At 41.5% G+C, this 16,072-nt stretch overlaps 1 protein-coding gene across 8 annotated transcripts in view; it reads right to left on the bottom strand.

Annotated features, from left to right (window-relative positions):
- The window catches only part of cnksr2a (connector enhancer of kinase suppressor of Ras 2a), a 489,894-nt gene that overhangs the window by 167,310 nt on the left and 306,512 nt on the right, over positions 1 to 16,072 (bottom strand). For 6 of the 8 annotated variants that reach the window (XM_069889984.1, XM_069889987.1, XM_069889986.1 and 3 more), the window contains 2 exons: positions 10,905 to 11,038; positions 1,231 to 1,266 (listed from right to left, as the gene is read on the bottom strand). In XM_069889984.1, the coding sequence (XP_069746085.1) occupies positions 1,231 to 1,266; positions 10,905 to 11,038 (170 nt within the window). The remainder of the gene's footprint in view (positions 1 to 1,230; positions 1,267 to 10,904; positions 11,039 to 16,072) is intronic. The other 2 variants (XM_069889985.1, XM_069889988.1) reach the window with 1 other exon arrangement.

The following is a 16,072-nucleotide window of genomic DNA, read 5'->3' as shown; positions in this document are numbered from 1 at the left end:
AGGTCATTTCCTTGGGCCAAAGGGTCTGAAATTAATTTTAGAGGAGGGCAATGACATTTTGGATTGAGGTGGAAAAAATGTCTGCACTCAGGAGATTGTGAACCTTGGAAATCTTTACTCCAGGCAACAGTGGATGCTCGGTCACTGACCCTACTTCAGAGCAGGATCATTAGATTTTGGATTCTGCAGATATGAAGACTTGGTTGGAACAGACATGAGGAAACACATCACCTTCTTCGATTTCTTATTTTCTAAAAATAGTCCTTGGACAATATACATGTTATGTACAGAAAGGTTTCAATAGATTATGGGTTGAAGCCCAAGAGAAATTTTGAACTTGTGGCCTACTGACAAAGAGGGTGAAGTATTCCAAACTGAGCCAAGCTAAGCACTTATGTAAATGTGTTTGTTTTCAGTGTATGCCTGAAAATAGACACTGAAACAGATGAAATATGCAGTGGCTACAGAAACTGTGGGTGAGTAGCAACGCTGAGCACATATGCAATTAAATCAGGTTTATATTTATAGAATGATGCAATGAGCAATGAATAGTTGAAAACAAGTTCTTTATGAACAGAAGCCTGATTTCTTCTGCTCCAAGTACTGACATGGAATGGAACTCAGAAACATAAACCAAATATTCATACATTTCATGGATCTCGGAAGGATGAAAATTAATTTTGGTCATGGAATGTTTCAAGTTTGCAAATAAATTAAAACATTAGTATTGGGCATCATAATATTTGGCTTTATATTAACATTTTCATTGTATGCATTAAAATAGAGCTGATATGACAACAGATCACACAGAACAAATTAATCAGGACTTGATCAAAATTCATCAGTGTGTAAATGTACTGCAATTCCATCTTTTAAAATGTCTGCTCACTTCAAACAATTCTGATAATTGCTGACAATTTGAGGGTTTGCCAATCGAATGCAGCTGAATTGACATTTTTGTTATTGAAATTGAGTTTACATTCCTCTTCTAATTCATGTTGCAGCTATAAGTGCTCCATGTGTGAACATATTCCTCATCATAATCAAAGTTACACCCATACCTACTGCTAATGTAGAACAACAAAACACTACATGGTTGTAGGATCAAAGAAATTGGGGGTTATATGAATTAACTCTTAAAACAGATTTGCTTGTAAACGTAACATTACATTTTTCTGTTCTAGAATTAACTGGTTCACAATTGAACAGAGACATTTCACAAGGACTTACCTATTAATTCTAGAGATACTGGAACCTCCCAGCCTTCTGCAAAAAAAGTCACATACATAAAGCACCTACAAATACAGCCCATACAGTAACTGGAACATTCAAAAATTACCCACAGGTTATTTTGTGAAATTAAGGTTAAAGGAAGTAACTGGAAAAGCAACTAGTACAAAAGATAGCTAAGATGACAAGCCATGTCATGACTTCAGCTCAATTTGGTTTTGGAGTTTTAAAAATGTGATTTCCAGTCACTATCACTTCACCTTCACTCCAGCTGTTATTGAGTGAATGGAATTTCATTGTGTACCTTTCCTTCCAAACAGACAGAAAAACTGTGAAAATTGCTCACAGTAATTATGAAGAAAAATAAAATGTAAGACCAATACACAGAATGATTTTCACAAATAGCAGGAAAGAAGAGCCTAGAAATTGGATTAATTGCTGTTTTTATGTGCAAAAATTGATTTAAACCACTTTTTTTTTGATAGTATTGTATCCATTGCAAAGTTGGACCTAACACTTCAATACACTATGATGTTTCCCTACCACCAAAAGGGTACCTAAAGAGATCACTGTCCACCTAAACCCCATTTCTATCCTTCCTGTGATAAACTGAAGCTAAAAGGTGCAAATGATGGCCAATGAGGAGCAATTTCATTACAGCCAGGAGCATATACCAGGCCACCTTGTTGCTCCTGTTGTTTTGTAAAGAAGCACTTTGCTGATATATAGAGAAGAGAATACCCAGAATCTTGCGTCAACATTAACAGTCAGAGCTGTTTTGAGCATTTAAATGGCAAGGCTATTAATGGACTCCAAAGAGAGCTCGGCTGGTGTATTGGATAGAAGGGTGGCAGATGAATTGAGAAGAGGTGGACAAATGAGGTGACATAAACCAGCATGAACAGTTCAGAAAAGGTTCAACTGTAGTGTTCAAAAGGCAGCTCAACAAGTATCTTAAGGGAAAGAGCTAAATGGAGATGGCAGTGGGGTGAACTAGCTAGATTGTCCTTACATTGAACTGGTGTGGGCTCAACAGTTTAAATAGCTTTGTTCTGCCACGTTCCCATCCGTGATTTTAGCTATTGAATTCTCATTTAATGGCTGCCTTGGAGATGAAACCTCTAGCAACATTTCATCATCAGAAGATTGGCAAGACAGGCAGAAATACATGCAGTTGCCACATCAGACTGAAGTGAGTGTGTTCACTCATTCATAACAATCAAGGTAAAATAATGAAAAAAACCATAACTGAACTTTAATACCTTGCTTCACACCTTTATCTGGGCTTTCAAAATGGTTGCAAAATATTGCAGTGCCTTTGCTGTGGCTGTTGGAAAACTGTTGCTTTTTACTTTGAGTCGATGAGAAGTTGTGTCCTGGATGAGCCAGCTTCATTCAGGCCGCTGGCCCTGGACCATTGAATGAGTAGTTGCAGGCACGGCTGTGGGACATGGTCAACTGTGCCGCCACTGAGACAGTGGTGAGAACTGTCTTGATGTCCTCATGAAGATGTCCTGACCCAGTACCAGACCACCTCTTGAGCAAATGGGAAGAAAGCGATGCAATGATCTTCTCAGAGTAAGACTGCTCTGCCTTTATTTCAATGTCCAGTTCTGGAGCTGACAAATGACCATAAACCTCAAATGCCTGGTCCATGGGGATGGTTCTTTGTACAATCTGAGCAGGACTAATCATGTTGAAACCATGTCTGAACACAGGAATATATCACTGTTCCAACAGAATAGAAAACGGTTCCTGTGTGCTATTTACCAGCTCCTAGCGGGAAGCAATATGCTACTATATGATACCTCTCATCTTTGAAAGCAAACTGCTGAATTCCAGCATCTTTCCTTTTGTGGAGAGCAGCTGGCTGCTGAAGAGCAACATACACAATCCTGTAGAGCTTTAAGCTGCTCATGGGTGGTTTCCCTCTGTCCAAAGAGAGATGCACCTTGTTTGTGAATGAGCCTTGCTGCTCATTGAGGTCATCAAGCTGATCCTGGTGAGGAGATCACTTATTTTCTAGCATGACATCAGACTTTAGCCTGGGGCATCTCTCTAAGATGTGAATCCCTCTTATCTCATCTGCTTGAGATGGCCTTCCTCACCATCACCTCCTTCCCTTTCCTCCAGGGCTCACTCCTGCTCCTGGGAGAGGAAACAGTTGGCCCATCTCAATGCCTTGCAAAGACAAAGCAGAAAACAATTGTATGTACTGTGCACTCGAAACATCACGATGTTGTCGAACACAGAAACAGGCACTTGTATCTGATTCCACCACCAGCTCTAGGTATCAACCAATCTGTGTAAATGCCCTATTCCTTTGAGCACCTATATTAATGGTGATACAGTAGCACAGATGAGAAAAAGGGTGTTCATGGTTTATTGAATCAAAAAGGATGCTGTGATCACAATGTAGGAATAGATGCCAGTCAGTAGATTATATTTTCCTCAGTATGTTGTTTGGAAATAGGTGGTCCATCTGTTCATCAGCTTCAGGATGGACTCTTCTATTGAGAACATACACTTCTATTCAGAGCCCTTCCTCCCATTCAGGCCTCCTTCCTGTTCCTGGCTGCTTTTGACTAATGGGAGGCAATGAAAGATATAAAAAAAAACCTTTCCATCATCACTTTTTAAGATGCCTGGCTTCTGGCTGGGTAGAAGGAGAGAGTGTTGAGTGAGACCGACATCAACCACATGAAGCAGAGTGAAGGTTAAATGCAGGCTTTAATAGAGTGATATATACAGCTAGGTCTTGCCTCTGTGCAAGCCCGGGTCAGGAGGTAAATACAGGCTTTAATAGAGTGATATATACAGCTAGGTCTTGCCTCTGTGCAAGCCCGGGTCAGGAAGAGGAGAATGAGCTCCGATTGGCTATATATACAGGGTCGTCAGGTGGTGGCCCCTGGTGACCTAGTGGTGTAATGGCATATCACCACATTCACCCCCGCTTAAAGGAATTTGGCCACTCCTTCCCAAGTTCATAAGTCCAGGATCTGGTGGGCTTTCCTTAGTCTCTTGGACCTTCAGGGTATTGGAGCAGTGGAGGTGGGGAGTATTGGGGGCAGGGGGTCCTGACGTTGGGTAGTTGAGAGTGCAGGGCTGCTAGTTAGTTAGCTGCAGGGTAGGGGTATGCTGGGTTGATGTAGGGCTTTCTGGACAGGTACCGGCTGTTGGGGGTGGATCGGTCGGCAGTTCGTTTTGGGGTGATATGATGGCCGGTTGTCCTTGTATCTGCTGTCCGTCTTGCTGGTCCTTGGGATCATTCCTCATCGTACACGATACCGGCTGGCACGATGTTCCTGATGGTTACTGAATCTTCCTGTCCGTCACTGAATGCCACGACTGCGTAGTGGGGGTTCACATGCCTCAGCTCTACTGGCTCCACCAGCGGGTCCATTTTGTGGGGCCTGCAGTGGTTCCGGAGGAGCACCAGACCCAGTGTCATCAGCCATCTAGGCAGCACCATGCCCGTCGCAGTTTTCCTTGAAAATGAAAACAAGTGGTCATGTGGAGTCGTGTTTGTGGCGCTACACAACAGTGAGCATATCGAATGTAAAGCCTCTGGTAACACGTCCTGCCATCTTGCCACGGGTAGGTCTTTTGCCTTTAAGGTCGATAGTACAGTTTTCCAAATAGTGGCATTTTCCCTTTCCACTTGCCCATTACCCCTGTGGATGTAGCTTGTAGTGCGGCTTGTGGCAATACCTCTGTCCCATAGGTACTGCTGGACTTCTGCACTCATGAATGCAGCACCCCTGTCGGTGTGTATATAGCTGGGGTACCCACACGTGCTGAAAATAGATTGCAGGCACTTTATTACTGTGGCTGCTGGCACGTCGTGGCACGGAATTGCGAAAGGGAAGCGAAAGGGAGTATTCACCTATGGCGTTAAGGAAGTAGACATTCCTGTTGTAGGAGGGGAGTGGGCCTTTAAAGTCGAGGCTGAGGCGTTCAAAGGGTCTGGTGGCTTTTATCAATATAGCCCTGTTTTGACTGTGGTTTGCATTCCGCGCAGATGGGACAGTCCTTACCTCCTCCACCAAGAACGGGAGATTGTGGGTCCTTAAGAATTGGAACAATCTAGCAACCCCCGAGCGGCCCAGCTCATTGTGCAAACTCTGCAGCTGGGATGTGTGATTGAGGGCTTCGCAGATACCCCTGGATAGCACATCTGGGGGTTCATTGAGCATCCAGAGCCAATATAGAATGCTGTAATTGTACGTGGACAGTTCTATCCTCCTGTGCAAAATTTTGTCATTTTTTTATTTTCTCCCTGTTCTGGTTGTCAAACATGAATGCCACAGATTGTTGGTCCATGACCAGAGTGAAGTGCTTACAAGCCAGGTAATGTCTCCAATGCTTCACTGCTTCTATGATGGCCTGTGCCTCCATCTCCACTGCCGAGTGTCTCACCTTTGTCCCCTGTAGGGTCCACGAGAAAAAGGCTACTGGTCGCCCATCCTGAATTCAGTGTGGCCGCTAGTGCTACATCTGAGGCATCCGTCTCCACTTGGAAGGGGATCGTCTCATTTGTGGCTCACAGGGTTACTTTTGCAATCAGGTCCCTAATCTCCACAAAGGCTTTGATAGCCGCCGTGCCGAGGGGAAATGCCGAGGCTTTTATGAGCGAGTGGGCCCTGTCGGCATAGTTGGGAACCCACTGCGCATAGTACGCGAAGAGTCCCAAACACCTCTTTAATGTTTTCTGTGTGTGAGGGACTGGGAGGTCTAGGAGTGGGTGCATGGGGGCAGAGTCCGGGCTGATTTCCCCATTTTGTACTACGTATACCCGAATGGCCAGTTTCTTAGCGCTAAATACACATTTGTCCTTATTGTATGTTAGGTTATGTTCCTTAGCTGCCTGGAAGAAGCGCTTCAGGTTTGTATCATGGTCGGCTTGAGAGTGGCCGCAAATGGTAACATTGTTGAGGTAAGGGAACACCACCTGGAGTTGATACTTGTCTACTATGCATTCCATCTCCCGCTGGAACAGTGGCACCCCATTAGTGATGCCGAAGGGGAGACAGAGAAACTTATACAGTCTGCCATCTGCCTCAAAAGCTGTGTATTTGCGGTCGTTCTCTCTGATGGGCAAGTGGTGATATGATGCCTTGAGGTCTATAGTGGAGAATACCTTATACTGTGCAAAGCTTTTCACCATGCCTGCTATGCGTGGTAGTGGGTAGACTTCCAGCTGCGTAAACTTGTTGATAGTCTGACTGTTGTCAACCACTATCCGCTGCTTCTTCCCCAACTTTACTATAACTACTTTGGCTTTCCAGAGGCTGGCTCTCTACTCTATAATGCCCTCTTGTAGGAGTGTGTGAACCTCCGCTCTAATGAACTCTTTATCCTGCAGACTGTACCTCCTGCTCTTGGTGGCTATTGGTGTGCATTCTGGGGTGAGATGAGTGAATAGCGGGGGAGGTTCTACATTCAGGGCTGTCAGGTTACAGTGCTGTTTGTTCTTGAGGAGCAGCGGGGGAAGGGGCCCATTGTGTAGCTCTCCAATTGACATTGAAAGTCCAACCCGAGCAGGATGGGAGCATAGAGACAGGAGAGAACTAATAATTTAAATTCCTCGTACTCGGTGTCTTGTACTTCCAACGTGACCTTGCAGAAGTGTGTCACTTTAGCTGTGTGGTTGTTGGACGCGAACAAAATCTGGTGGTCACTAGAGTATGTGTTCAGGGCAAGGTGCTCTACTAGCCCCCGGTCTATGAAACTTTCAGTACTCCCGCTGTCCATCAGGCAATTTACTTTCGACCCATTAATTTTAATACTAACAGTCGCATTTGATAAATCGTGTGGACTCGCCTGGTTTAGATATAGAGAGGCCAGCATGGCATGGCATGTTGTCCATTCTGATCATAGTAGAACTCTGGGTCGTATTCCTCCCCCGATGGTAGTGTCCTCTGTCCGACAACCTTTGTCCAACATGGCCGGCTGCACATGGCACTTTGTTTCTGTCTACCTGAGGAGGAAAATGAAGAGCTTTCCCGCCTCTCATTTGCATGAGGAGAGACTTTGGTGGGAGCCGTAGGGCTTCTGCAGACTTTGGCATAATGCCCTTTCTTTGTGCAGTTTGAACAGCGAGCTTCTCTAGCTGGGCAGAGAGCTCTGGGGTGCTTGTGCTGCCCACACAAGGAGCACTTGGAGAGTTCCGGGGGATACTGCTACTATATGTTGCCCTTGAGCACTATTGGTCTTCTCCCTGTGCAGGGCTAATGAGTCCTACAAAGTATCCTCCTCCAGTTTATTTCTAGTATCTTCCAGAGCCTCTGCGATAATTTTTGCCTCCTCCAGCCTGACTGTCCCCTTTTCTAGCAGACTCTGCCTGATCTTGGTAGATCTGATGCCCGCTATAATCCTGTCTCTTATGAGCTCGTTCGCATACTCTTGAGCAGATACTTATAAAAATACACTCCCTAGCTAAGTCCTTCAGGGCGAGTATGAAATCCCTAAGAGACTCCTCGGCTTGCTCCAACCTGGTCATGAGCCTGTGTCTGGAGTGGAGTTCACTGTGCCCTTTATTATAGTGTCCCAGCAAGGTTCTCATAGCCTCTTGATACGACTTAGCATCCTGTATAAGGGAGTACGGGCAATCCCCCAGCTGCGCTAGCAGTGGCATAAACCCCACGTAGGTTAGGTAACACCTCTGCTACCAGTTGAAGTGAGTGTTTGCCCCGGGAGTCCTGGGGTCCAGTTCCAGCCTGTTTGGCCTCAGCATCTGGCTGAACTTGAGCCTCAGATTCTGTGGCAGTGGGGGCACATACCCAGCCTGATCCCTTCCTCACACGGCCACTCGATCCTAGGGAAGCATGGGCGCCTTCTGGGGAGTTGGGGTGAGCTGAGGTTGTCACTGGGGGCAGCAGGCTGTCCTCTCGGTCCTTGTGGTAGATCAAGATCGGGAGGGATACTTGCCATATGCCTTCTGCCTGTGCTTGTTGCAACCCTTGGCTATCAAGCAAGAGCCCAGTGGGCTGCGTGGCTGGACCCGGTCCTGGAGAGTTACTTAACAGGCAGGGTTCTGGGCCGTTCTTTACCTGCTTCCAGGTGCTTTTGTCCCTCTCGCAGTCCTCGGTCAATGGGCTCTCTCAGTTCCGCAGCTCCCCGCCTGGTCCTTACTCAGCTGCATGTGCATGGGGGACATCTCCATTTTCGGATCTTTTGATCTGGTTTCGGTGGAGTCGGGAGCGTGGGCAATGACAGGAGTAGTTTCCATCCCGAATATAAATCACTCTATTAAATTGAGACTGACATCAACCGCACGAAGCAGAGTGAAGGTTAAATGCAGGTTTTAATAGAGTGATATATACAGCTAGGTCTTACCTCTGTGCAAGCCCAGGTCAGAAGGAGGAGCTTGAGCTCCGATCAGCTTTATATACAGGGTCATCAGGTCTGTTCTACAGTTGCTGGAAGTGCACCTTTAAGGGCTGATGTTCTTTTATCAAAGATGCGCAAAAAAGCATGAATATGGCGTCATCAGGAACAAGCTCCAGTTCCAACTTGACACTCATCTCCTATCTCTGCTTTAACTTGCTTTCTTGGTAACTACACAATTTATTTTCCAAAGTCAGCAATGAATTCATAATGGTGTAGGGAACCAAAATAAAACATGAAATCCAATTTCTAGCCACAGATATTTGAAAATAAGCATTACAATGTGACAGTGGGTCAAATGTAATCACTAAGGAAAAGTAATGTTAAAATTCAGTTAGCATTCACTAAAGAAAATTTTGAAGCTTGAACCTGACCAATATGAACTTCACAGGAAGATGGAAGAATTTGTAACAACACTGAACACTGATTCAGAATTATGTAGTTCAGAAACACACTGCACAAGAACATCAACATGTGTAATCTTAGTCATAATTTCTTCTGCAATGAGACATTTCTCCAAAGCAATATATCTTTAAAGAGCAGACTCCCCAAAGGATATACAAAAAACAGTTTGAAATGGTCAATCAAATCTATAAATCTTAAAAAGCATTTTCAAATTGTAGAATAGCTGAACATACCAACACTGGCAATCTTTTGGCCTAACTAAGCTGAACATTTCTAAGATGAAATGGCTTAGTTGGTTCTCTTAGACACATGCTATATTACTGAGAATTGATTTTAATTTGCAGTTCGACGTACTCTGATGGAACAAAATATGTTTCTAACTATATCCTAAATAAATGGAGTCTTCTGATAAATCTGGACAATTTTTTCAAATCAGAAATTTAACTTAAAGGGCATTTGTTAAAATGCATTATTAGCTAAAATTATCAACTGCTTTTTTTCTGGTACCACTGTATAAGGCAGAAGATACATAATTCATGCATAATTTTGGATATAATCACCAAAACAAATCTAAAGACTTGGATGTGCACTCTTGTTAAATAATTTTTTACTGGAAGCTTCAAGGTGTCTTAAAGTCCTATCATTTTATTAAGATTTTCTCTGTTGTAGTGTAGCTCCAAAACAACAATATTTTACATGTTTCCACACAGAAAAAGGATTCAAAGCATTTCACAAGAGTTTTACCCAAAAATGTTGGCCCAAATCAAATAGGGAATTGTTTGGATGGACAACAAAAAGATTGGTTCAAGATGTTAATGTTAGGAAATGTCTTAAAAGGTAAAAGGTGAAGAGATAAAGAATTTTAGGGAGGGAATTCCAAAGTTCAGGAAATCAGCAGCTGAAGGCAGGACCACCAAAAATCTCCAATCTGACTTGAACAATTCACAATTTTCAGAAATCGTGAAGAAAGATTTCAGTACTGCATGTTAGAAGGAGAATGATGCATATGCTGAAAACTGTCCTTTCACATTTGAGATGTTGGTTCAAATCCAATACAAACTTTTGTGGCAAAAGTCACTTACTTCTGCCTGTTACGTGCTATGTAGGATAATGGCACAAAATATTAACCCTCTTTCCACTAGCCACAGATAGAAAAAAACTTGGTAACACAGTGAGCATACAATTCCACACAGAGGCTGGATTTGGTACCCAAATAGATGGATCTTCCTAGCTAACAGAGAGTTTGAGACCAGGTCTAACAGCACTTGATGCAGACTTTGGATGATTTACATAATTTCCCAAAGATAAAACAGTGAATGCAGTGCTTCAGTTTGATAAACTGAGTCTGTAACTTTGTCTTTTGTTCAGAATTTCTGCTTTAATCTTCATGTTATTTGTTGAAATGCATTCAATTCAAATTGAATTTAAAAAGCACATTTTTCATTGCATTAGAAAAAAAATCAAATGGTATTTCAATTTGGAAAATAAGATGATATTTTTGAAGTATAGCAAGAAAAATACAACTTATACTTCATCTTTTAACAATGTAAACACTCATTGCTTGGGTACATTGTTAACATTTTTCATAATCTAATTTATGTAATTGGACTATTTTTTAAATCAGATCTATTGGATAAATTATCTTGTATGACAGCATCCCGCGTAACTTCTTGACGTGGGAGTTGCATGCAACGGTTATAGAAAATCATCTCCAAATTTCACAGACACATATTGTGGGAAGGTATTGCTATGTATAGAATTGAACTGCACTGAATGAATCATCAATGCATCATTTTCTATCAGGCATTTCATATACAGGAATAGTTACTGTAAGATTTATTTTTTAAATATAAAGACGAACAATGATAGCAAATAATTACCTGGGAGTGTATGGCTCTGTCGGAGGAGGGGGAATGTAAAGATCCTGTAGTGCAGAACTGTCTCGCTTTGTAGGTGTATTGAGAGTACCAGTTGGCGTGGCAACACTACCAGTTGGACTTTTTGGGATGATTGGCTGTTTACAAAAGGAAACAAAGTCATGGACAATAAAAATTCAAGAGTCTAAGCTAAATTATTGACAGAAAAATTAAACACTTGTTAAAAAAATGGACAAAATTGTCTTCGTTGCAACAAAATGCCTTTGTAAAGAAACACAGTGGAAAACCCACCATAATCTTGGACATGAAAATCAGCAGATTAATTTTATAAAGCCTTATCAACAAGATGTATTAATTTCATGTGTTTTCTTTTGCATGTATATCCCCCATAGCGTTATTCCTGTTAGTCTGCAGAGCTATAGTTTTCCAAGGATAGGAGCTCCCAGTTTTTCCTTCTAGTTGACACAGGCCATAGAATTTTTCAAGTGCATTTTGTCTACTCATATCTTTGTCCATGACTATGCAAAAGATCAAGGAGTTATGGTTACTGTCACCGAAATGATCTCCCACTGAGAGGTCTGTCACCTGACCAAGTTCATTACCCAGTATTAGATTCAATATGGCCTCTCCTCTAGTCAGCTAATCCACATATTGTGTCAGGAATTGTTCTTGGACACATCTGACAAATTCTGCCCCATCTATCCCTCTTCCAAACTCTGCCACACTGTGAGCTTATGTGCTCCTCCAATTCTGTTTAATTACCATCTAACTGAAAGGAGGTGTTCTTGCCTCAATCACCTGGGAAATGATGGGGGGTGTCAATAACAATATTGACATACAGCATTTATACACCAATACCCACAAATACCATTGTTTGGCCTTCACCAGGACCACTCAGACCCAGATCTACAGACCTCATCACAGTTTTTTGTTACATCCCTGCAAAGGTTTTTCAGCCATTTCTCGATCTATTGATAACAAACAAAAGCCCCTCAAACTACGTTATCATCTGATAGGCTTGTATTTACTGAGATTGTCCACATTTCTGACCACGATTGGAGCCATGTTATAGCATAAGTTTCATGCCAAGTTTATCAAGTTGCTAGTCATCGATGACTGAAATATTTTTGTCACTGAATCAGATGAAATGTACTTAGAAATACAAAAAGCCCAAAATCAGGAGCAGGAATTTACATGCTGATTAACCTGCATCCTGTCATAACACTATAGCTAGCCTGGCAATTTTGTGATGCTTGCTCATAACATAACAAAGAACTCAGTGTCTGTGGAGTGTTATCTTTAAGGCACACAGTGGCACAGCAATTAGTGTTGCAGCAATTGCAGTTTGAATTCAATTCTGACCACCAGTGTTTTATGTGTGGATTTTTGAGCTGATTGGTAGGTTAACTTAACATAGATGGGTGGCAGGAGAATCCGTCCGAGTTTGGACTGCTCGACAGACAGCACAGACTTGATGGGTAAAAAGGCCTCCTGCTCTGTCACAAGAAAAATGTAGCCACTTTCAGGTGGCCACAATACCCGACTGTAAAGCCGCCTATTGTACTCCTATGCAGCTGTTGGGTGGCCACCTGAAAGTGGAGAACCCGGCCAGGAGGTTTACCTACCTAACCCTTCTCCTGTAGGTATAATATCTTGCTCTGAGAATCTTCCGTTGCACCTGAAAGCAGCACCAGGCAAAGCTGCAGACACCTGCAGCTTGCTCCGGAGCCGAATTCTCCAGGCGATTCCACCTGAGAGCGGCTTGAGAGATACTAAGAAGGGAGCTTCAGTCATGAACAACAAACACCAATTAAAGCTATTTGGCACTTCTTTTTGATTCTTTAAAATTTAAATTTAGACATTCTCTTTGGCTTGGCTTCGCGGACGAAGATTTATGGAGGGGGTAAAAGTCCACGTCAGCTGCAGGCTCGTTTGTGGCTGACAAGTCCGATGCGGGACAGGCATACAGCATGGTAAAAGGCCCTTTCGGCCCAAGAGCCTGTGTTGCCCAATTACACCCAATGGTGTAATTACAATCAATTACAACCCCTGGTACATTTTGAAGGGTGGGAAAAACCCGGAGTACCTGGAGGAAAGCCACGCAGAGAACTGACTATTGGTAATGATGCACCCATTGTGCACTACTCGAGTAATGGGGAAATTGTTGAAATGGTGTTACATACTGATAAGCATGAGGAGAGTCGTGATAAGGATGAAGGTATTTTGTGCACAGGTGAAAAATTGCCCAATGATAAGGTTAAAATATGCAATCAGTTCATTGGTGGATGGAACCACATTCGTTTATCAGTGAGCATGAGATTACAGCTGTTCATTCAATTAAAGAGAGACTTCTTAGACAGAAACCTCTTTTAATTAAATAGACGACAATGGAAGAATTCTTTAAAAAGAATTTATTCTGACACGATGTTTGAGCTGTAATGTGTGTTTACTGCATTTGCCCTGTGTGAGATGTCTGTGATGTGTGAGCCAGTTTTATTTTGAAGTTTTAGTTTAAAATTTAAAAAAGCATGCTTGTGATATTATGGTCTTTTATGGTCTTTATCTAAATTCATTTAACACCCTGTGCTAAATGTTTTGTACGATTTTGAAACATTGCATTTGCTTAGAGGGGCTGCCATTTTAAAATGATTCCAAACAACAGCAGGTAGCTGGTCCCGATGATCCCAGATAAAAGGTTAGGCATCTGTACTGGAAAGTCCTGAGCTTTGACTGAAAGATGAGATAGTGTTCCTAGAGCTCCCAATGAGGCTTTAGTTAACAAAGCAAATGACACAAGAGACTGCTTTGGAAATAGAGTAGCTAATTAAAATAGGAAGTGATCAGCTCAGGCTCACTTTCAAGACACATGTAATATTCTGAAAAATTTGTCTGATAGTTCATCATTTTCTGTCTCCTTCACATTCAAGCTGAAATAATTATGATACCAAAACAAAGTAGGCAGACAAATCATATTTTAAATAATTGTTACAGAGGTGTCATCATTTATAATTTGCTCAGTTGACTGAACTTGGTGGGAGGCAGACAACACTATATATTAATTTGGATTAAGAGATCAGGTATTACAGCGCCTGTAATGTCAGCAGCTGCTTTGATCATTGCTCTGCCAACTTCAATCCAGATGCTAAATGATCCATTAAAAAATATCATTCATCAAAACTATTTTCTTAATTTATAACCTGGTCAATTTGATCATGAAGCCAACAGGGGAACTGAACTGTCAACTTTATCAAACTGATTAATGCTTTAGGGACAGGGATATATTTCAGAACATTAAGAATTATTAACTTAAAATGGATTGCATTATTTTCACTGGAAGGCCCCCACGTAAGGGTGTTCACCTTTCCACTTCCCACATTTCACAAACTGCAGGTTCTGGTTTCAATGACAGCTGAACATGGCACAATTTTTGAGCAATTGTCACATCAGTTAGAAAATGAATTGGCATGACCAATGAATTATCTAAGATAAATGAAAATGAGGGGAAAAAAGTGAACCATTTAATTTGAACAAAATATGACATTGTCTTAATTGCATGGTCATTTAATTGCAAAAGTACATTGATAAACCTTAAACACTCATATTTATCAAACATTGGCATGGTTGGCCTAGTGGTTAGAGCAATGCCTTTACAGCGCAGCAATCAGGACCAGGTTTGAATCCCAAGCTGTCTGTGAGGAGTTTGTACTTTCTCTCCATGTTTGTGTGGGTTTTCCCTAGGGGTTCCAATTTCCTCCCACCCTTCAAAACGTACTGGAGGTGTAGGTTAATTGGGTGTACATTAGGAGGCACTGGCTCATGGGCCAAAATAGCCTGTTACCATGCTGTATGTCTAAATTATTAAATTCTTGATTTGGAGGTCACAACTGTTTTAGAATCTATCAAGACTAGTGACATATTTTGTCAATAAAGAACAGAAAATATCTCTGAACTATAGCTTTAAACTGAACCGTTGTGGAAGATGAAAATTTATATTGACAATTTCTCAAATAATTTTTGTAATCACCAGATTTAGGTTGGTTCAGAAGTATATGTAGGCCTTGTTTACATATATCAAGTACCAAAGAGCCAACACTTAACTTAGATAAATCAGGAGTCAAGGACCGGTGATCTGGAGGATCTTCCAATAGTGGCAGGTGATGTTAAAGAAAAATAAAACTCTGATCCTGTTAACACAGCTTGGGGTTCTGTTGAAAACTCGATGAGAAACTTGCAAAGAGTAACAAGTATTCTTCTTTATTGACAGGTTAACAAATGGGACATTTTCTTTTTGGACCCAATTATGGTAACTAACCAGGAAGAGTAGTTAATATTCTATTGAATATAACTGACAGGGGCAGTTAAGATGGATGCTCGGGCAGATAGTAGGGATGTTTTATTGCCCTACTTTCACCATTATAATTTCAATAACAACTTCAGATTTAAGTGCACAAAAAAATGAAGAAATTTCAATGAAAATATTTCATCTAATTTGCAAATTTGTTGTGATCTTGGTCACAAAAAAATAAAGTCTTCTCCAGGATTTATATGACAAAATCTTAGCAATAGATTCATTCAGTAGACTATTCTCCATTGTTTAACAGCCCCCAAGGTCTACAGCTCACATTTTTTGCCCATTTTATTGAAAACACTCACACCAAGCAGATTTTGAATGTTAATGCTGGAAGCTCTGAGACCAAAGAACCATTTAGGCCAGTCATCCCTTTGAATTATGGCTGATATATTTCTCCATAAATTGTTTCCTTCATAACCACACCACAACTGCAAATTGAAGGTGTTCAACAGGTATGCTATCCTGAATGGTCATTATCTTTCACCTGTATAACAAGGATTCATTATTCCCATTAGGTTTCAGACTTTTAAAATATTGTTATCAAACTTAACTATTTATATTATTTGGGTATTTCATAAAAGACAATTTGAACAAATTCTATCAGGTTTTACTTTTCCTTTAGGTCCAGAATTATCATAAAGCAAAGCCATCGTGCTGTCAAAACCAAGAGTATGTTTGACTCATGGAAAATGTTATTAATCAAAAGCGGTGTCGAAATCAGAGCAGTTGCAATGAATATCCCCTGATCTGCAGAAGGTTCTCTGTAACAGAATAGGATGTAACAAATTGGGTGATTATTCACTTTATTATAACTGTGCAT

This window comes from Narcine bancroftii, chromosome 7 (genome assembly GCF_036971445.1).
Source record: "Narcine bancroftii isolate sNarBan1 chromosome 7, sNarBan1.hap1, whole genome shotgun sequence".
In the NCBI taxonomy this organism is placed as follows: domain Eukaryota; kingdom Metazoa; phylum Chordata; class Chondrichthyes; order Torpediniformes; family Narcinidae; genus Narcine; species Narcine bancroftii.
Note: the sequence above shows the minus strand (reverse complement) of the source record. Positions and strands in the feature narration are given on the sequence as shown.